At 46.2% G+C, this 22448-nt stretch overlaps 2 protein-coding genes across 4 annotated transcripts in view; one reads left to right on the forward strand and one right to left on the reverse strand.

Annotated features, from left to right (window-relative positions):
* LOC144124890 (metallo-beta-lactamase domain-containing protein 1-like) overlaps positions 1-22448 on the forward strand; it is a 54882-nt gene that overhangs the window by 20140 nt on the left and 12294 nt on the right. The window contains exons 1-4 of one of the 3 annotated variants that reach the window (XM_077657828.1): positions 8858-9104; positions 9519-9681; positions 10187-10349; positions 18656-18819. In XM_077657828.1, the coding sequence (XP_077513954.1) occupies positions 9091-9104; positions 9519-9681; positions 10187-10349; positions 18656-18819 (504 nt within the window). In that variant the 5' untranslated portion in view covers positions 8858-9090. Of the gene's footprint in view, positions 1-8857; positions 9246-9518; positions 9682-10186; positions 10350-18655; positions 18820-22448 lie in introns of those variants that run through there. The other 2 variants (XM_077657829.1, XM_077657830.1) reach the window with 2 other exon arrangements.
* ND-MWFE (NADH dehydrogenase (ubiquinone) MWFE subunit) lies at positions 1066-8702 on the reverse strand. The gene is made up of 3 exons (XM_077657827.1): positions 8483-8702; positions 6009-6095; positions 1066-1191 (listed from the first exon to the last, which is right to left on the reverse strand). The coding sequence occupies exons 1-3, from the start codon at positions 8579-8581 to the stop codon at positions 1153-1155; spliced, it is 225 nt and encodes a 74-aa protein (XP_077513953.1). The 5' UTR covers positions 8582-8702; the 3' UTR covers positions 1066-1152.

The following is a 22448-nucleotide window of genomic DNA, read 5'->3' on the forward strand; positions in this document are numbered from 1 at the left end:
CGCGGGCGCAATTTTTCGAGTGGCACAAGAGGATCGTTTCAGGGAGAACGTTCGTGGAAGATGACACAAGGCAAGGGAGCCCTTCAACCTCCCGGAAAAAAACAACGTGGCTCGTATCAGGGAAATCGTGCAGCAAGACCGCACCATTACAGTCCGCATGCTATCATGCTCTCAACATTAGTAAGACAACATGCCACAGAATTTTGCGTGAGAACTTGGGGAAACGAAACCTGAATGCCAGACTTGTGCCGCACTCCCTCACGCAGGACCAGAAGGACACGCGGGCATCAGTGAGAGCTGATTTGCTCTACGAGGCAGAGAAGGATGCTGCGTTCGTCGACAGCATCATAGCTGAAGACGAAACATGGTGCTTTCAATACGATCCTCAAACAAAGAGGCAGAGCGCCAAATGGCGATCCACAAGCTATCCGGGGTCGGAAAGGTGTGGCGACAGAAGACCAAAACAAAGACGACGCTAATAGTTTTTTTCGATGCCAGAGGTGTCATACACCACGAGTTTGTCCCACAAGGCAGACGGTGAATCAGGAGTATTATATCCGCGTGCTCAAACACACGCATGATGCACTGCGACGCCGTCGCCCTAACTTATAGGCATCTGGACAATGGAGTCTTCTCCATGATAACGCACAGCTGCACACTGCTCTCAGTGTGACAAAATTTCTCGCCAAGCACAGCATTACTGTACTTCCCCATCCGCCATACTTGCCTAACCTCTCCCCATGCGTTTATTTCCTGTTTCCTCGTGTGAAGAGAGCCCTAAAAGGTCGCTGGATGGGGAGCGTGAAGGCCATTCAAGACGCCACGACAAAGGAGCTGACAGCCGTGCCAAAAGAAGCGCTTTCCAACTGTTCCCAAGACCTCAAGGAGCGTGGGAAGCTGAGTATAGACTGTAAAGGAGACTACTTCGAAGGGGTGCTGCAATAATGATTTCAATGTTAAACACATTTTTTTAATAGACTCAGTCTCTGAACTTTACGGACAAAGGTTGTAGAAATACCATCTGCCTCCACAAACAATTAAAAGAGGGAAACAAACCAATAAAAATCCACTGTACACATGATATTTATAGCATTTGCTGAATCCAATGACGTCTAGCTTATAGATGGACTTGAGAAACTTGTCCAGGTAACTTCATGGCTTCTGTGGCTCATCAGGAATTCCTTCCAGGCCCTGAAAGCAAACAATGTTCATACATTTACTAATTCAAGAAAAGACAGAAAAGTTAACGTAAAAAAAAGTAAAAAATTCACAAAGTAGCAATTTTCAAAGGGCTTGTAAGAGAGCTTACGTGCTGAAAACACATTGTAAATGCTTCTCTATCTTCAAACTACAACAAAGCTAGTAGTAACATCTCGCAAACAAATGCCTGAAGAAATGCTTTATTGCATATGAAACTTGGGCAATTATACATGTCAAGACTAATTCCTGAACACAGACCTGTGTCACTGTCATGAAAACTATAATGCTTTTTGCCACCATTTGATCTACTGATGAAGTACACACATTTTATTCTTGTCTTTCTGTAAAACCTAATTTCAATAATTCTAAACTCCTTGAGCATGCTTCCTAAAAGTTGGGAGTAAACCTTGCTTGCACCTGAGAAGATGCCTTCGACATAACATATTTTTAATGTATTGAACACTGAACCAGTGGATATTTAGAATTTATTCCAGAATGAAGTTTCCGGTTAATTGGAAATGGTTTTAATCCATTTTTGATTTTTGATGCCTGTTAACCACCGTGTGGCTTCATCATGGGATCTATTCAAAAAACACCTGTGGAAGAGAGTGGCCAGAAGGCAGGTATTGACCTGCCACAGTAGCATCGCTGTACCAAGCACTGTCCATGCTAACAAGGCTATGTTCCAATATTCTAGTGCATTTTAAACGGCTGCTGTGATGCTCACAGAATCTTTTCCCAATGTACATGTAGAGGCAGACAGGTATAGCACAGATGCATAGCGACAGTAAGGTAATGTACGCAAGGAAATAACTCTACAGTGAACTAGTCAAAACAAATGTCCGATTAAGAAAAGGCTTTCCATATGAAAGCACCCATTTATAGCATGTTTACAGAAACAAATGATCTTATGTCTTGCGTCGCATTAAGCTATGTGCTAATGGTTATTTTTGCTGGCAAAAACAATCCGGAGAAACAAAATAATAGAGTATATTTTCAAAAACCCTATTTGTACCCAATTCCAATCCCCGTAGTACCACCCTCTTTTTACCCCTGAATTCTGAACAAATAATCTGGGTGGAGATTGACGTGTTTGTGAGGTCGAGGGAGTAAGCAAGTGGTCAAGGGAAGGAAGCAGGTGCCATGCAATGAAGCCTTGGAAGTGCATGCAGTGGGGAAAGGCCATGACGTCCGGAATATGCAGGTGCAACCAGTGACACCATACCCACAGGGTACTGTAGAGTTCCCAGCTGGACAGAATGGCTTGAGGATGGTGGGGAAGTTGCATAGTCTCCAGGAAGTTGGCAGCTGCATTAGCAGAACCTAGTGGCGGTTGGTACAGTCAGATGGCCAACATGGATATCCATGGCGCCAATGATGTTCTCGTGAGGGTGCAGACAAACAGTACACTCCATTTGGTGAGGCGTTTGAGAGAAAGGTGTGTTGAGAGTCTCGTAAGAGGATGCGCCAACCATGGAGAGAGAAGGTGGCAACATATGAATGTTGGGGTGTCGCAGGAAGATGACGTCGTGGTAAAGCAGACTATCAGCGCGTCACTCGAGTGCATAATGGCGTCGGCAGAAGCGAGGACCATGATGAGCGCAGAGGTGAGCTCGGCAGGAACCATAGTGTCAGCCTGTTTCTCAGCAGCAGAAGGAACCACAGGCGTGGGACACCAACCAGAACGGTGTAAAGGCTGGTGCTGCAGTACGGACGGTGAGTAGGTGCTGAGATGAGAAGCGAGGTGGGGATGTCAGTTGAAGTGGCGGCTTGAGTCACAGGTGCAATGCACTCCGTTGCAATTGCACAAAATGAAGGCACGCTGAAATGCCCACAAAAGGCGGCTTTTGTCATGTCAAAGATAATTTCATATGGCGACAGCAAGTTGGGCTGATCATAGCTCACTGAGCAGGCTCCACCTGACCAGCAGGAAGCACTAGGCGTGGGAACCAATGCCGTCGACATAAAGCAGACTCGGCCTGCGTAACCCAAGCTGCCGGGGATTGACGGTGGAAAGGCAGGAGGCGCAACTTAATGGGATTGGTGATGATGGGCAGGCGCCACTCGTTCGGTGGTAGGGCCATGGCCCATAGGCGGTGTAGTCGAACAGCTGGGACGGCAGGTGTCGATGCTGGGACTCAGTGGCGGGCAGCGGAAGCTCCGAATGGCTAGCTGCAGGTGCCCAGGGGCTGTCCGTAGTCACCAATAATGTGGTGCCAGTGACCACATTTATGTGCACATTGCGAGGCCCCTCGCTGACACCGGTAGCCTGGAGTGCTCTACCATGTGCACGCTTTCCACTGCCTCTTGCTTCAGTGACAACAAAAGCTTGAAGAACAGATGTCCTTGTCGCTGGGGGACAGTGGATGGCAGCTATGAATGTAGGAAGAGCTTTCTTGCACTGACCTGAGTTGTATCTGACTACAGATCACATGCTGATGAATCCCTGACTAATAGCTAGCTGCTCTAAACAGCCTGCAATCATACTCCAAATTAAAATTAACATTAAAGTCCTTTAACATGTACCAAAATATTAGTGCATGAATATTTTTCCATTCTACCTCCATCAAAATGCAGCTGCTGCAGACAGGATCAAACTCACATTGCAATCAGGATGGTTTGGTTTGGTTTATGGGGGTTTAACGTCCCAAAGCAACTCAGGCTTCCAAAAGCAAAAGACATGCTAGCACACATAATTCGCATTCGGCTAAGTAAGCTACATCGGCTGTCATTTTGTTTTTTCTCTTTTCTAGCTTATAACAGCTCCGTTTTTGGTTAACAGTGGCCTCCTTGTGATTAGAACACGGCACCCTATCCACGCATACCAACCTCTATTTGTCGTCAGTGTCCCTTTAATGTACAGTGACATCACCAGAACTGTGTGAGCGCTGCATCCAAAACCAGTGACAGCACAACAGTCTCCCTTTGCTTCAGAACCGATATATACATTTCAAAATGCATTTTATCAGAATACATAATTTGGATTTTGAGTGTACATGCTTTTAGTTTGAAAAGGTGGTTTACACTGCTGCTGTGACACCCTTGTTTTCAATATCAAGGGTAAATGCGTGCATTGGTGCAAGTGTATTTTTTATACCAATTAAGTGCTAAAATCACTTTTATTTTGTCTAGGTTGTTTCCAATTCTCAAGCAATGGTCTGTTTTCCTTTTGCTGTTGACATTTTTCCACAGTACAAGCAATATCACAAGAGCTTTCTTGACGATCAAAATAACCAGGTGCACATCAGAATTGGAGCCATGCAAGAGGAGGGAAAACAACTATTGCGGTGATGACATTTAGGAGAGCACATTTTTTTGCTCCTTGAGCCATGCAAGCATGTTACACAAAGGTGTAAACTACATGTCATACTTGTCTAATGTAAATATAACAGGATGCATGTAGTGCGTGTGGCTTAAATACACATAAAAGAAACTGGCTACCACTGCAAAGCCTTTGGTACTGTGGCTTGCTGGATAAATGAATAAAGGCTAACTTGATGCTGCCACTACATTCGAACCCAGGTATATCAAATTTGTACAGGATCATGAAATTGTTCGATATAGTGATAACTTGACATATAAGAAAATAGAAATAGAAAAGCTTTTGTGTAACCTAGAAGCAAGAAAACATTGCACCCATGCTTGACGAGTCCTTCCAACGGCGTGCTGCCCGCTAGTGTGCAGGCAGAGCAATGCTCACTAGGGGTTTCTACACCTGACCTGCTTTGCATCGAATCTGCAGCGGAAGATGGTTTGGAACTAGCCACGGCCTATAATATGTTTGATTCTGTTACCAGTAAACTATTAATACAACAATCTCACTGAAAGTAAGGTACGGTTGGTTTCAGCAATGACTTCGGCAGCGAAGTGTGTTAGATGAAGGCTGCCGCAAGGGCTTGGTTAGGTTGGCTTCTCTGCATGACAGCGATGTGGCGTGAAAATTGAGTACAACAGACCACAGGTCACCCTCAAATACTCCTCACGTTCACCTTGTCATGTGGTTTCACAGTGCTAGCACTGCCAGCAGCTGCCCAAGACTGTGCACTCGATTCATCTCCGCATGTGAAAAGGGTTCGAAGAGCGAAGCAGAACTTAAGGGGCACAGTGCACAGTTCGGTATAGTATTAAATGTTCCGCTAACAATATATGTGAACAATAGTGCTACACTTTTGCATGGGATTTTCAAGGGATGTTCTCACTGTTTGATATAAACAACATTTGAATATATCTGGGCTTGAATGTACTGTGGGGGGCAACTTCTTTCCACCCGCCTCTCCTTCTATTGACAAATTTTCATTTCATTCTAGGCTTGCAAAAATGCACATCAATTTTTTTCACAATTACTCCACAGCTGGTGCCTGAACCTTGCTCTATAAGCAACATGGCTGTTTGACGAGTCTCCCCCTTGTTCTCATGTTCCATTCATGGCAAGAAAAGCACACTGCCACCAAGCCTGAAAAGCTGCCTTCTCTGAATCATCACATACATTTTTATAAAAAATGCCAAGGAAAGTAATGGGCACCGAACTTTGAGGTCTGGCGTTTGAGCAGCACATACACAGATATTCTGACAGAGCAACTACTTTCATAAAAAAAAGGAAAAAAATAGTGAACCTACAGCATGGAAAAGGAGAATCTAGGCGCAGAGGCAATTTTTTTCACTGCGGCCTGCAGAAGTCACCTATCCAAGTTCTAGTTGCCATGACGTACTTAATACCTTGGAGTCGTGACACACAAAACAGGACTGATATCCCCCCCCCCCCCCCCCCCGCAAAAAAAAAATGAGAAAAAAAGAAACAAGGAACTTACAATGGTCTTGTAAGGAGTTCCAGTCAGCCTCTCGTCCCGCATTGCATCATTCAAAGTTTCACGCCTGGAAAGGGTTCGCCTGTAAGGCTGCAAATCGACATGAAGTGCAGTTCATCTGATTAGTAAGTGCTGTGGGTAGCTCTCATGAATGCCAAACTATGAACAATCAGAAATGGTCACAAAAAGCTGCAAACAGCCTTTTAGTTCAGTAGCCCCGAGCTCAATTCGCACAAGTGGATTGGCAAGCATGAAAAAGTGGAGAAAGACAATGTCGACAATAAATGCCATGAACCTCTAAGGTCTCTCTCGCCAGCTGCCAAGTTGCAGTATAACAATCCATGCATGCATATTTGTGGCATATTTAACATTACAGCTACAGTTGTGCAGGAGACCATTTTCAGCAATAAGTGCTGTAAAAGGCTATAAAGGGGGCTGCTTTCTGAATTGTTAATGCGAAAGCATTAAATGACTCATTGACATGAAAACCTGGCACCGCCCAAGAAGTGGCGGTGTTACAAAACTTACGACTGCTTGAAGTGATGTGACGTCATCAAAAGCGGGAAAATACGAAATGGGAACCAATAATATTCAGCACTCTCACTTAGCACTGATGTTTGTACTTAGTATCAACTATAAAGGAATAGAATAGAATCAGAATAGAACTGCAATCCTTTCACATCAGTCGCACGAGTTCCTTAAGTGCCTCCCATGTAATTTTTTTATGCTGTAGCACATGAGAGCTGAAAACTCCTGCATCACTTATCTCTTATTCAGCAAACATGCGACTTAATTAAATGCTACATCCCTTCCTTACTGGTTCCAAGTTGTGTCTTCCTTCGTTAGTCTCGCTATTCCTGAAATTGAGCCCGATTGCCTGTCAGCCTGCCTGCTTCCTTCCTCCTTTTGCACAACTGTCACCCGTCAGTGTATTGCGCATTCCCTTCCCTCATGCCTCTATCAACATCTTCACAGAGCATATCAACTATCTTGGCATCCTGGTCAAACATTTGTGCCTTCAATTCGTACTTCTATTAATCTTATTACTATCATTATTAACTTCTTGCTAACACTAAAGAATTAATCAGTCTTCTTTTTCTTCATGGATTAAAAGTTTTTGATGTTTTCTCCTAGTAGATATATCATGGTAGTGCTTCACATGCTTGCTTTGCAGCAGTGTATCAAGCTCATTCTAATCTTGCTAAGCGCTGTAACATACCATTTAGTGCTAGGCACCTCTTCAAGCAATGAACCTCGGCCAGACTCGCCTATGATTCTAGTACAAAACATTGCCAGATTGTTTATAGTGGCGGCTTATTCAGCCCTGGATTCCGAGAACCCTACACTGCGTTACAAGTCCAACTGCTTGCTGCATTGGCCAGTTGCTCCTCAGTCCTGCGGAACTCAGGGTCCAGCTTTAACTGAGATTCACGTGGTAGTGGTTCAGCACTACACCAGGTTGGCCGAAGCCAGCTCTGTTGATGGAGTGCTTTCTGATATTACTTACTGAACCCTTCTTGTGCACACTGCCAAACAAACATTTTACCCTGTACAAATGCAGGGCACGCTGGTAGCAGGCCATACAGTAAAAAGCTGTTCGTAGGAAGACGGGTGGCTGATCTCAACGTGAGCGCGCTCTACTCCTGCTTTTTGCATTTGGCACCCTACGATACGCCCGCCGCGGTGGCTCAGTGGTTAGGGCGCTCGGCTACTGATCCGGAGTTCCCGAATTCGAAGCCGACCGCGGCGGCTGCGTTTCGATGGAGGTGTGCTGTGCGATGTCAGTGCACGTTAAAGATACACAGGTGGTCGAAATTAACCCGGAGCCCTCCACTACGGCATCTCTTTCCTCCTTTCTTCTTTCACTCCCTCCTTTATTCTTTCCCTTACAGCGCGGTTCAGGTGTCCGCCGAGATGTGAGACAGATACTGTGCCATTTCCTTTCCTAAAAAACCAAAAACCTTATGATACCTCACAGTATGCTCTAACGCTAAAAGACACATGGAGTGAACTAACTTTTCCTTTTGTGCTTGGAGCGTGAAAATGTTAAGTCGAAATCTTACCATCTGCGCATTCTTCGAGCAAGTTTATTTCTGAGTGCACAGTGGTGACAAAATAATGCTGCCGACAGGAAGGCTGGTTGGAGACCACAGTCAGTTCGCACGCCTATTACAACAGACTACAACGCACAGAAACCCCGCAACAAGTCATCAACGGGCGGTACACATGACGTAGGACGTCGTCGCGAGCGATCGGCTTTTCTAGCTGACAGTTGCATTCTCAAAGTGTAGTTGGCTCCAGCAAAATTTCTGCTGACTACGCTTGGCGGTGAAAACACTGGTTACTTTAGTTCTTTGCACGAACCCTGGCAGGAATGAACAGTGACAAAATCTGAATCGTTCATGGGGCAGTAGCAACGTATATCCATATCCATGCAGTATATCCATGCAGTTCCCAAAGGTCACCAGTACACTAACCTTGCCGTCGAAAAGCCAACATAAAGGCCTATCAATCAGAGAGGGCACCGTCAAACAGCCAGCAATGATTGCTGCAGTGGGCAGTATTTCGTACCACATATTTACAAAGGAAGCGAAACGAAATTAGCCAACGATGTGCAACGAAAACGCTCAGTAGCCGGCAGGGGACACCTATGTAAAGTTGGGGGAGACGACGTTAGCGATTCAACGACCCCACGCGGTTGCCTCTAGCCCTGCAAAAATTGTTGTCATGCGCTTAAAACTTGTACATACATAAACCACAATTAAAAAAAAAGGTAAGTGTAAGGAAGTACCAATAATTGATAAAGTTGTTTAACGAAATTTCGCAAGAAAATAAATGTGGACATATGCTTCTTTTTAGGCAGTTTCGGTTTCAATCATGCTGCGACGATAGTTACATTTTGAAGATTTGTTCCGTTTTGTTTTTAAAATAGCTCTCATGACGTCCCAATCATAACAGGTCAGAACAACACGCAACTGCTGGCGAGCGCACTGTTATTTCAGGGCAGCGAAGGAAGCAGTGTACAAAGCACTGCAGCCGACACGAGTTCATCGTATCGCTTTTCAAACCCGACTTGGCTGAAAGAATGCAGTGCGGCGGGTGAGTGCGCGAGTTCCATTGAATCGCGTGGTGTCTGCTTCTCAGAATCGTCAAGGGAGTTCGGGTTTCTGGTGCTCGTTTGCGTGCTATCGTTCGGTGTCTGCAGTTCTAGAAGTGACGTGGACTGTTCACATCAATCAGGTAATTCGACGCTACTTGCGAGAACCCAACAGGCCAGAGTGATGGGAAACGGGGAAAACAACAGCTGGCCTGTGTGTGTGCATTGTTCGCTGCGGACATTGTTTGCGCCCGTAGATCCTTTGTGGACCCCTTTTTTGTTTAGTTTGATTATGAATATGCAGGCAGATGTGAAGGCTGCTTGCGGAGAGCTGACCGCGCTTGCGGTCTGTCATCTGACTGCGCTGATAGCGCGTGACGGGGTTTGAAGCGCGCAACTGTTTCATTCAATCGCAGGCCCCTGAACGGAGCAGAGATGCGAAGCGCCTGCCGTAAAGAAGCGGCTAACGCCGCGATTGCTATCAAGGATCCTGTAAAGGAAGCATTGATCAGCGAGTCGAGTAGTTGCGGAAGATCGCCTGTCGTCGATTTCTTTACTTCGGTCTGGGAGCGGCAACCGGTAAGTATGTAGTGCACTCGACGTCACTAGCTGTAAAACATGCCGACGAAATGAAGCGCTGTTCATGCAGCTTTTATACATTTTCTTTGTGGCCTTAGTGTATATATTGGGCTGGTTGGAACCACATTTTTACGAGAGCTGCACTGCCTACAGGAACGGCTTTGCGCTTAATCGTTATTTGTCTTCGATCGTTAAGTGTGTCTGTGTCAATCCAAGCTGCGCAACTCTCATATTTTGTTAGTTTTCTGCATACCATTCGTTCCTTTCAGTTTCTTCACTGAAAAACGCGAATGCGCATGGATGTTAGAGAAAAGTTGACAAATACAGGAGTAGTATGTTTAATTAGATTTGTGAGCAACCAATTAAAGCGTTGTCATCGCTGTTTGTGGTATTGATTTCACTTAACCTTATTATAACCGATTGCTTATGTGTCCTGTTTCGTTTTGACCGGTTGAATATACATGCTGTAACTTATGAGTGATCTTGTTCTCACTTTTCTACTTAGAGAATGGACTATGACATCAATGTCATAAAAGAAGGATACTCGCTTCTTAGTAAGGATGGCCGCACCATGGTTGCAAATGGAACATCTACCCTAGTTCGCGGCCCTGGCTTCAACATTATCGTCGATACCTTGTCTGCCTGGGACAGGGACTTCCTGGTAGAAAGTAAGTTCATTCTTTGGTATAGTAACAGTAGGCATGATTTCAATGCATTAAATAAAAATTTAAAGTTGTTTCTACCTTCAGTTTTATATGCCATGGAGCCAGGTCAAACTAAAGGACTTGTTTCATTATCGTCATAGATGTCATGTTGAACCAGGAACATAGCAAAAGGCTACATGCTTGTCTAATCAGTTTGTTTTACCAGCATGACCATGGTAGATAAAAATACATAACATGCCAGTGAGGTGTCTGTGATGCATGTGCAATGCATCTACTGTGTGCGTATGGAGAAAAATTTTGTCTTTCATTTATCCATAGATGGCAATGTTACTCTTGTATGGTATTGGCTCTCAGAATGGCAATTTTTTTCTTAAATAAATAACATGGTATCAACATTAATGTGGTCTTTAGTAAAAAGCATGCAGTTTCCTGTGTTGTGGCTGCATTAATGTGTTTTTGATGTTTGGAGGGCTCACATGTGTATCGCGAGTTCAAGGATCACAGAAATAGTATTGAATAACACAATTTTATACTGTAAATGATATATGTTCCTCATAACTGGCTCTTTGTGCAGTCACTGCCTGCTTATGACAGTCTCAGCTTACTTTGTCAGCATTTTACATCTTGAAGGTTGCCATTTCATGTGTTCCACAGTGAACACTTGTTGTTTTTCCAAGTTTGCTTTGTCATTGCTGCTGACAGTAACTGAAAACTTGGTGACATCATAAGGTTGCACAACTACCGATCAGCTTGCATGCACATATTGACTGCATAGCATTGCCCAATACTTGTGGACCAATAATGGTAGGTGTGATCTAGCGATTAATGAATATAGAAAGCTAGTGCACATTCATGAAGACAAGTAACACTAGGGAAAGATGAGACACAATCAGAAACACGCAAGATGGGTACAAACTCGCTACCGAATGGCGAGTTAGCACCTGTCATGTGTGCTTTTGTTTGTCTGTCTTTTTCTTGTGCTACTTTGCATCATAAGCTAGCCAGCCATATCACAGTGTATCTGAATGTGCGTGTTCATTTGCATGATGCGCTTGATGCAGCTTGTTGCTGTCACTTTTTTGCAGAGTAGGGCAAAGAGTAGGTGTTCTTGTAACACTATTATATCACATACTTGCTTATTCCATGGTTAAGAGCAGGATTACATATTTGAGAAGCCTGATAAAACATGTAATCTCTGAGCAGTTGCTAAGAAAGCACAAAGAGAATGCAGAGTGTAGCTGGTCCTTTGAGGCCTGTGCTGCATAGGATGCTCATACCACTTGATGCCACACATAGGCCACAGCTTGGATACATGCACATAATGGTTCAGCATGAACAGTGGGGAGCATCCTTACCAGTGCTAGTTCAGTTCAGTTCAGTTCAGTTTTATTCCTTAAAGGCCCCCATTTCAGGGGGTGTTACATAAGGGGTGGGATTACATTTGTAGTGAGGAAAACAAACAGCGATGGTAATTTAACATTGAAGGTGATCTGTTACGCTTTCTTGAAAAGCAGATGTTGAAGCGATGGCGACGATGTCATGGGGTAGGCCGTTCCAGTCCGTGGCTGCTCGAAGAAATAACGAAGCTGAAAATGTAGTAGTGCGTGATAGTGGGCGGGCAACTTGAAGGGGATGACTGGTGCGGTGAGATATGCGTGATGCGGCGGCGATATACGGTGCTTGATTGAGAGAAGAATAAAAGAATTTGTGATAAAGGGTGAGGCTAGCAATGCGACGACGAAAAGAGAGGGGTGGCAGTCCGGATGTAGCTTTCAAGGATGAGACACTGACGTCATATGAGTATGAGGAATGAATGAATACTAGTGCATACTAGCAAGAATAATGTTAATAAAATGTATGTTTTTAAAACTGCTTGGTGATGTAGATTTTACTTTACTTTTGCCATTTTTAATCCACAAATGGTGTACGTAGTAAAACTGAATATCATTTGTTGATCTTTAATGAAGCACTTTTGTTTCTTGTGGAGTATCTTTATTTTGTCTTGGGAACCAGGTGGAAGCAAGTGGCCAGACATAGTTCAGAAATTACAATTTAAAATAATTAAGCAAACAGACAAGCGTGTAGTGTAGCGTCAGCCTCCAAGGTTATTTGCTATATATGTCCTCCTTTGAACTTATAGAAGGAACATGAAGCATTTATAGAACCTGTGTAAACATTAATCCACTCTCACAGCTAGCGATGTGGCAGCCACTTCTGCTGAAGCTAGTACTTTTTGGCGTCCGAATTCTGCAGGCTCTTCTTACAAAGGAGCTTTGCAGTGATAAACTCAGTGGTAAAAAGTTTAAATTGTTTGGAAAGGTTAGTGGTCAGACCTCTGTACATTTTAGATTTGCCTCTATTTGCTTGATAGTATTTAAACAGTATGTAACTAATGTAATAAGGAACGTCTTGCAAAGCACGGCGTCGCAAACAACCAGCGGTACAGTCCAGGCACAGACCAGCGGAAGCGGTCAGTCCAGAGCACGCACTATGGACGGAGTGTTTGGCGCTCGTGGCCAGCATGTCGCTGAGGGTGCGGTTAAAACGCTCAGCCATGCCGTTTGTCTGGGGATGGTAGGCGGAGCTGGTGCGGTGAATGATGTTGCATTCCTGAAGGAGAGCTTCTACAACTTCAGAGAGGAAGGCCGGACCTCTATCACTGAGCAGCTCTTTGAGCGCACCATGGCGAAGAATGATGCGATGGAGAATGAAGGATGCAATGTCGTGGGCTGTAGCGGATGGCAAAGGCGACGTTTCAGTGTAGCGTGTAAGATGGTCGATGGAAACGATGATCCAGCGGTTCCCGGTTGATATGTTGAGAAGAGGGCCGTAGAGGTTGATGCCGACATGCTCGAAGGGCTGCACTGGGCAAGGCAGCGGCTGCATAGGAGCGGCGGGTCGGCGAGGTGGATGTTTTCGTCGCTGGCATGCGGTGCAGGACTGAACGAACTGGCGGACATAGCGGGCCATCCCACGCCAGTAGTACCACTGTCGTAGATGGGTGAAGGTCTTCAAGAATCTGTCATGGGCACACTGGGGATCATCGTGGTAGGAAGAGCAAATGAATGGGTGCAGATGTGTCTGAATGACAAGAAGCCACTTGCGACCATCCGGAAGGTAGTTGAGGCGGCAAAGAAGCTCGTCTCGGATGGCGAAATGGTGGGACTGACGACGGAGAGCACGGGAAGGAGGTCGAGACGATTGGCCAGATAAGAAATCTAAGAGGCGAGTGATCCAGGGGTCTTTGCATTGCTCGGAAGCCATATCAGCAGACTCAAACGTCAAAAGAAGGCAGGGCGGATATACAAGGCACTGCCTCAGATGGTACAGGGGAACGTGAGAGGGCATCAGCATTGGCATGTTTGTGGCCGGAGCGATAGATAACGCAAATGTCGTACCCATGGAGTCGCAGAGCCCAGCGCGCCAGTCGCCCAGAGGGATTTTTCAAAGAGGACAACGAGAAGAGGCCATGGTGATCGCTGACAACGTGAAAAGGGCGCCCGTACAGGTAGGGGCTAAATTTGACGATCGCCCAAAGGATGGCTAAACACTCCTTCTCTGTGACAGAATAGTTGGCTTCAGCTTTTTTGAGTGTCCGGCTAGCGTAGGCGACAATGTATTTGCCAAAGCCTTGCTTGCGCTGAGCAAGTTCTGCACCAAGGCTGACAAAGCTGGCATCGGTGTGGAGTTCCGTCGGAGAAAGAGGGTCGAAGTGACGCAGAATAGATGGAGTGGTCAGGAGGCAACGGAGTGTCGTAAATGCTTCATCATAGGCTGGCGACCAGGCCGAAAGGTCGTGGCTGGAAAGGAGCTTGATCAGGGGGTCGATGATAGTGGCGAAATTGTGCACAAAGCGGCGGAAGTAGGAGCAGAGGCCGACGAAGCAGTGGAGGTCTTTTACAGAAGTGGGCTTCGGGAATTCGGCCACAGCTCGCAACTTGGCCGGGTCCGGGAGAATGTCATCCTTCGACACGACATGTCTGAGAATAGTGAGCTGCCGAGCTCCGAAGCGCCACCTTTTCAAATTGAGTTGGAAGGCAGCGTCAGCCAGGCAGTGAAGAACAGTCTCAAGGCGCTGGAGGTGAGACGAAAAGTCCGGGGAAAAGATCACAGCGTCGTCCAGGTAACAAAGGCTTGTGTGCCATTTGAGCCCTCACAGTATGTTGTCCATCATGCGCTCGAATGTGGCGGGTGCATTGCAGAGGCCGAAGGGCATGACATTAAATTCATAGAGCCCGTCGGGTGTGACGAATGCAGTTTTTGGGCGATTGGCCTCCGCCATCGGCACCTGCCAGTAACCGGAGCGCAAGTCCAATGAAGAAAAGAACTCGGCGCCCTGCAGGCAGTCAAGGGCATCGTCGATACGGAGGAGAGGGTAAACGTCCTTGCGTGTAATCTTGTTCAGACGACGGTAGTCTACGCAAAACCGGATGGAACCGTCTTTTTTCTTGACCAGGACCACTGGCGGTGCCCACGGGCTGTGTGACGGCTGTATCACGTGGTGCTTGAGCATGTTGGTCACCTGCTCGTCAGTGAGGCAGCTCTCAGCGGCTGACACGCGGCATGGACGTTGGCGCAAAGGGGCATTGGTTCCAGTGTCAATACAGTGGGTAACGGTGGTGGTGCGGCCTAAGGAAGGTTGCTGGTAGTCAAACTAAGCTTGAAAATGGTGCAGAACGGCGACAAGCTGGTCTCGTTGGGTAGACGTCAGGGCGGTGTCGACAGAACGGTGAAAAATACCGACAGAAGACTGTTTGGTGGTGGGAACAGGCGTAATGGCGCTGACGTGAAGGCCGGCCGTGCTATCGACGAGGGGGTATGATGAGGCGGGATCGAGAAAGGCAACAATACCAAGCGATTGGCCACGGAGTAAAGTGGTAGGGCAGGAGAACGGGTTGGCCACATAAATAGCGCTGGAGCCACGAACAATTGTCAGCACGGCATGAGGCAGCAAAACAGACTTCTGGTGAGCGCATCGCAAAGAGGGAGTATAAGTGACAGTTGCATCTGAGAGGGCAGCACAAGAAAGAGGCACCACCACTGAAGAGAAAGGTGGAACGTCTGTGTCCTCTGAGATGACCACAGTAGCGGCAGCAGCACCGGGTACGTCCAAGGGAGCGCCACTGTGTGGCAACAGGTCAAACTGAGCACGGGCGCAGTCAATAACGGCGTGACGTGAGGAGAGGAAGTCCCAACCAAGGATAACGTCGTGAGAGGAGCGGGCGAGGACGATGAACTCGACTGTTTAAGGAACGTTCTCGATGATCAGGCGGGCGGTGCAGACAGCTAACAGTCGAATGTCCTGAGGGCTGGCGGTGCGGAGAGGAACGGCAGGAAGGGGCTTCGCCACTTTTTTGAGTCTGCTACAGAGGGTGTGACTCAGAACGGAAACGGCTGCGCCAGTGTCAGCAAGTGCTTCGACGGTGACTCCCTCAATGAACATGGTAATAACATTGGCAGGCCCAGAAGCAGGTCTTGAGTGAGTCGCTGGTGACGCAGTTCTTGCCTCTGGAACTGCGGCTGTTAGTTTTTCATGCGGACGGCGTGTTGGGGGCGGAGCATCGGAGAACGGGAACGGCGGCCAGGAGACGGCGAGTGGTGGGAGCGGGGATGGTAACTAGGAGAAGAAGAATCCGGAGGTGGCTCGTCTGACGCAGGCAAAGACGACGGCGGAAGGTCGTACGTCGGCTCACGCCTATAATCGTAGGGACAGTGGTCACGACTGCGACACAAATGAGCCACGTGACCAGCGACACCACAGGCGTAGCAAATAGGGCGGTTGTCTTGTGTGCGCCAGGGGTTGAGTGGCTGCGGCTGTGATCGGGGGCGAGCAACCGGACGGTAAGGTGGGGTTGCAGGTCGCTGGGGTTCTAACTGCCAGGTAGGTGGCCTGTAGACAGGGGTAGCAGGTGAGGGCCGCGACCGCACTACGGCATCGGCGTACGTCAGAGGTGCCGTGATAAGGGGTGGCTGAGGAGGAGGTGGCAGGACTTCAGCGACCTGCTCCTCTGTAACATGCTGTAAGCTAACACGCTGTAGGTAACTCGCGCAGGCGTAGGCGGGCAGGTAGACAAAGATAGCTGGCGTGCAACTTCCTCACGTACAAACTGCTGGATGCACTGGAGGAGCAACTGTTGGTCCAGAGCGCCGTACCCTGGGAGAGCCAAGCTGGAAAGTGTGGCCTCCTGAAAGCCTGCACGCCAGGTAGAAAGGCGCTGTTTGTGCAGCTCATCGAAGCTTTGGCAGTAGCTGATGACACCGGAGACAGTCTGGGGATTTTTGGCAACGAGCATCTGGAAGGCATCATCCTCAGTGCCTTTCAAAATATGTCTGATCTTGTCGGCCTCGCTCATAGAAGGGTTGACACGCTTGCAGAGATTGACAACATCTTCTATGTAACTGGTGAAGTTTTCACCGATTTGCTGGGCCCAACTTTGCAAGCGTTGCTCGGCGCGAAGCTTTCGCACTGCGGGACGACCAAAGACCTCTGTCAGACTGGTTTTTAGAGCTGCCCAGCTTGAGATGTCAGCCTCATGGTTTCGAAACCAGCGATTGGTTTCATCACAACCTGCTCACTGGATAGTGAGCAAACTGCGCACCGCGGCAGTCGGCAGTTAATTTAATGATTGGTCGCTCGGGAAGAGCAACCTGGGTCGCACAAGGCCCAGCGCTGGAAGCATTCATCATTGCAGGGCAGTGGCGCATCGCTTAAACGCTGCACCACTGCGCCGGGAGGGGTATGAAGACTCCCAGGGATCCATGAATGTAGGGTAGAGAATGACCTTTTGCATGTATGGGAATTAGCCTATTACACTATCGTGTCATATCCTTAGGGCGGAATTTAGGTGTCCCCTCCAATTTTTTTGTTGCACATTTTCTTCTTCCAAATGATGCTTTAGGCATTAGGATACATGGGTCACCACATAGTATTTGTCTACAGCAGTTACATAATTTCTTGATGCTGTTTCGGTTTCATTGATTTAACAGTGATTGTGGTGTGTTGGGAGTTTTTAGGTCATGTGACATACGAAAAATTGCAGTATAAATACTGATACTTAGTTTTAAATCACTACGACACTTAGGCCAACCTGCTTCAAGAGCTGGAATGACAACTAAGTGACATATCAGTGGTTATATTTCAGTTATTTTCATGCCTCACATGTCCTAAACGATAACCATCACTCAGTTGATGAAACGGAAACAACATGGTGAAGAAATTCAATTATACATTATTTAACAGTCATAGGCAAATGCCACATGGTGAACCATGTATGCTAATGTCTAACCCATCATTTGAAAGAAGAAATCGCACAACTAAATTAGGCGTCTGTGGTTCTTAAAGCTATTTCACTTTGGCAAATCCCCCCAAATGCCTGACTAATGTTGTTCCTACCTTGATTTGTTGGTCATTTCTGGCCCTCCTTGTATCACCTAGCTGACCTGATTAGCTTAGTTGCTAGTGCAACTATTCCAAACAGGCTTTGTTTCTAGCCCCGAATTAAGACAAATTTTGATGCAACTGCTAAGATTCTGAGAAACTGGTGTAGCTTTCTTGTGTAGCTCTATGGCTGCAGTCAGATGGATGCTTATGAGTAATTACTACCTTGGCGAAGTTTTTTCGGTGGAGTGCCTAGTTGCAGTTTAACCAACATCTTGTTTGGCCGCAGAATTACAAAATCGGGTTTCTAAACGCTGCAATTTATTCAGTAAGTGTATGGAAATGTTGCCATGACTTGCTGTTGCGTCTTTAAGTGGTGCTAGCATTTTGTAGAAGGCAGAGATTACACCAGGGATGGGCATTTGCTTCAGATCATTCTGCACAATCCGTGACCTGCACAATCCAGTTGCTTCAAGGCCAGCACATTGCTACCTCATGAATAGCCCGTCTTCTGCTCCAATCTTCTGCAAACTGATTTCCATCTCCGATGAGGAGATAAGCTGTCCTAAGTGAACTTTGAATGCATGTGGAAATATTTGGGCACGTCAGCTGCATACTGGGTTTCTGGTTGTAGTGGTATAACAAATTCCTTCATAAACACTACAGCAATTAGTCAGCATTTGTGGATGATGATCCACTTGGTTTTCCTCACTATTACTAGTTATGCAACAAGTGCCTCTGTTGTATGGACAGGCCTTGACCACATAAAAAAAAAAATGTACTTAGTTTTTTAAATGAATCCTGTAATGTAATGCTATTATTCTCTAATTAAGTTGTTAAATCCTATGAAAATTGATGTCATTGTGCCATGGCAGACCCTTCTTTAACCACGTCTCTGATGCAAGTTGGTTGTTGGCTTGCCTATTTGCAGGTCTCACCAAGCTTGGTGTGTCCTGTGATGAAATCAACTACGTGGTGTGCACTCACGGCCACTCAGACCACATTGGCAACCTGAATCTCTTCCAGAGGGCCACCCACATTATTGGAACCACGGTGTCCAGTGGGGATGTGTACCAGCTGTGTACGTTTGAAAATGTAAGATACTAGTTGAAGTCATTGGAATGACGGCTTATGCGAAATCTGCTGCCATCTAGTGGCTACCACATGTACACCTGGCTCCTGCTGTGTTGAAGGGCTGCCCGGGGAGCAGCTGATTGTAGTAGTGCGAGTTGTGCATCTATCCGAAGCTGTGGAAACCGACAGGGGTGTGTTTGTTAGCTCCTAATGTCCCATTTCATATTGTAAAGCAATCGCAATGCAGTAGGAATGGTAAAACAGCTGGTTGCATGGTGTCTTGTCATGCAGTTGTCTTCATTCGTGACGAAATGGTCGATGCATATAGACAAGCATATGATCTAGCATTTCTTTTGTTTTGGCTGCTCTTGGAGTAGCACTGCTTGATAACCTTTTTGTATGAGATGTTAAGGGCATGTATGAGGGTACTAATATTTGTGAGCATTTTCTTGGCTACACTGGCTACAGCTTGCTACTAAAATACTTGACGTTAAGAATATAATGCTTGCATTATTAACTGCCAAATGAACTTATGCCTACTAGGGTAGAGAATATAATTTGTTTTTTTCTGCTTCAGCGATGTGAAGTAACTGCCACACCTAGTCACATTGAATGCCTTGTTTGAAGCCATTTGAGCTTACCTCTATAAATTTGTTTTGGCTGTCCCTGATTATAATTGCAGCATGGGCACATGTGGGAAGGAAGTTTACGATGACACTGGTCATATGTGTTGATGAAGGAATGCTAAGTTGGTTCTTGGATGCATTAATTTGCACATTTCTTTCAATTAACCTGTTTTTGCAGGATGAATGAATATTCAGAATGTCATTGTGCATAGTCATGTAAGTACTTTAGTATCAAGAGTCGCATTGCTATATGCTGCCTGCTGGTTTTCATGTGTTTGCCTGGGCTCAGCGTGCTTAATGTATTAAATGGGGCATAAGACCACTAGATAAGATTACAAAGCTGCAAGCCTGTGCATACTGCTGTGGTGTATCTTGTGTTTCAGCACAAGTTGGAGGGTCTGATGATGAACTTCTGAATTGTTTTTATGTTAATGTATGCAGTGTATACATTGTAATAACCAGAGAAAAGTTTTGATATTATACAGGAAACTAACATTAAGCGGTTTGACCTGACTTAGTTTTGACAGTCCTTCAGTACATTGAATGTCCTGACCTCCTACTTGGAGGACACATATCCACTATTGCTGCATGGTACTAAACACTTCCTGTGCTAACACAAAATGATTAGCATCAAGCAACAACCAACTGCAAAATGATGAAAAAGTTAAAACAGTGGTACATTCAAGCATGTTTCTACTGTTGCGTTCGAAGCGAGCACAGTGTGCCACAAGGAGTACCAGCAGAATTGGCAGGGAGGACGGCCCTATGTGCCGCCCCTTGCAATAATGCTCACATCTGCTCACAATATCTTGCCATGCCCTTGACAGGATTTGGCTGTTCACCAGAGCAGCTCTTTTTTTCTTCCGTTGTGACAGCATGTACAGCGAACTACCATTCACATTTTGCTTTTCATATATATCAGCTCTAGTAGCTCAGTGAATGTGGTGTTTAGCTGCTGGAAGTGTCCAGGGGTTTCACCCTGGCCATAATGGTCGCGTTTTGATTGAGGTGAAATGAAGAACCTCATGTAGTCAGAATTGTAACATACTCGCACACATGCATGTGCACACACTATTGCTATTGCTTGTTGGACAATTAATGCTAATCAGCTAACATTTAAAGCATATTTATTAATCGTGTCGCAGCACCCTAACTTAGTGAGTCTCAAGTCGAGACACGTGCGCAATCTCATGTCACTATCAACTGTAGCAGTGAGCATGACTGGCAGTTTCTGCCAATGTTGATAAACTGGGTGGTAACGCTTTGTAGTGCTGCCACTTTACATTCGTTGAGTGCTTATCCTCTGAAGTGAGCATGGGTTCATCATTACAGCTAAAACTCGACTCCACAGGCACCTCTAAAATCTCTTAATTTATCATCTAGAGGTATAAAATTACTGCTTTAAATCATAAAATAACAATACAGTAGCCGACAGGTAATTTGGACTCCAATAATTCAGACTTGAAGGATATTTCGGACTTCGGTGAGGCACCGTCAGTCACCCCATAGAAGCGCATACATATTCGCGACGGTTATTTCGGACTTATTCCGAAAGTTCTATTTTTCGGACTAATTTCAGTCGTCTGCGGGCCAAAATCGGCCATCTTATTGGCTTTTCGCCGGCGCAAAAAGCACCATCTTGGATTGAGGTGGATTTATTCTGCAGTTGGATTGGCTTGACATACTTTCGGTACATCATTTTTGCCAGTAGAGGTCCCTGCAATCCCTGACACTTCGAGGTGGCAGTCGGATCGTCATCACCGTCAACTTGCTTTTGTCGCTAACGTTGTCGCGGGCAGTTATCGCTTGTCTCATACGTTGAAAATTGGAAAATTGGTTGTTGGGGGAAGGAAATGGCGCAGTAACCGTCTCACACCTCAGCAGACACCTGACACCGCGCATTAAGGGAAGGAATAAAGGAGGGAGTGAAAGAAGAGAGAGGTGCTGTAGTGTAGGTAGTGGAGGTCTCAGGAATAATTTCGACCACCTGGGGATCTTTAATGTCCACTGACATTGCATAGCACACAGGAGCCTTTGCGTTTTGCCTCCATCGAAACGCGGCCACCGCCGTACTGGGTACATGAAACGCGGCCACCTGGGTACTGCGGATCAATAGCCGAGCTCCCTAACCACTGAGCCACCACGGCGGGTCACATACGTTCGTCATTCGTCGTTTCATCACTGATTTCTCCGACCACGTTGACCGAGTGGAGCTCCGTCTTCACGAAGTTACATCCATTTGCCATTTTGTGATTGTGTCCAGCTGTTCCACTGCTTTGAATGAAAATTGCCTTGTCTTTGCGTGTGTTCGACGAGCAGTGTGGTGCACACTCGGGTTGTGGACAACATGGCCCCGCCTGTGCCGCCGGGTCCGTCAAAGAAGCGTGGGAAGTATTCAGCTAAACACCGTGACCTTGTTGTCTAGCGTGTACAGTGAAAACACAACTTTGGCGCAAATACAGGTACATATTGTCGCCAGCAAGAGACATTTGTCGCAAGGTAAAATCAGTGACTTTTTAAGCCGATTTCATCTCAGTAAAGTGATTTTTTTTGTACTTCACGGATTTTTCGGATTGTTCGATTATTCGGACCATTTTTCGGCTCCCTTCGAGTCCGAAATATCGGTCGGCAGCTGTAGATGACTTTCAATGCAGCAGAAATTGGGAAACAAAAAATGAATTACTTCTTGATTTTTATTAAACTGAGGTTCGTTGTATTGAGGTTGCAGTGTGCAAGGCTAGGTAATGTGCATTTGGCAACGATGGCTACTACTATGTTGATCCTTTGTGGAAAAAGCAGTGGTGGCTTCCACTTTATGAGCCTGGAAGTTAACCTACTGAGAAATAAATGGTGGGTTCTTGCATTCATGGCAGCAACTGAACATGATGGATTTTCATCAGCACCTTGCCTTTGAATGGGTTGGTTGTGGGCATCCTGTAAGCATGGTGCAAGTGGGCCTTTACTGCAAACAGCGCAACAACTGCTGTCACCACAGTGTTGTCAGGCCACACAACTTTCAGCCTG

This window comes from Amblyomma americanum, chromosome 3 (genome assembly GCF_052857255.1).
Source record: "Amblyomma americanum isolate KBUSLIRL-KWMA chromosome 3, ASM5285725v1, whole genome shotgun sequence".
NCBI classification, from domain to species: domain Eukaryota; kingdom Metazoa; phylum Arthropoda; class Arachnida; order Ixodida; family Ixodidae; genus Amblyomma; species Amblyomma americanum.

Excerpts from the sequence above, each read along its gene's own strand:
- ND-MWFE (XM_077657827.1), bottom strand. The coding sequence starts at position 8,581 with ATGTGGTACGAAATACTGCCCACTGCAGCAATCATTGCTGGCTGTTTG. Across the intron at positions 6,096-8,482 it reads GTTGGCTTTTCGACGGCAAG|CCTTACAGGCGAACCCTTTC; the intron begins GTTAGTGTACTG and ends GTCGATTTGCAG. Across the intron at positions 1,192-6,008 it reads GAACTCCTTACAAGACCATT|GGCCTGGAAGGAATTCCTGA; the intron begins GTAAGTTCCTTG and ends GTTTGCTTTCAG.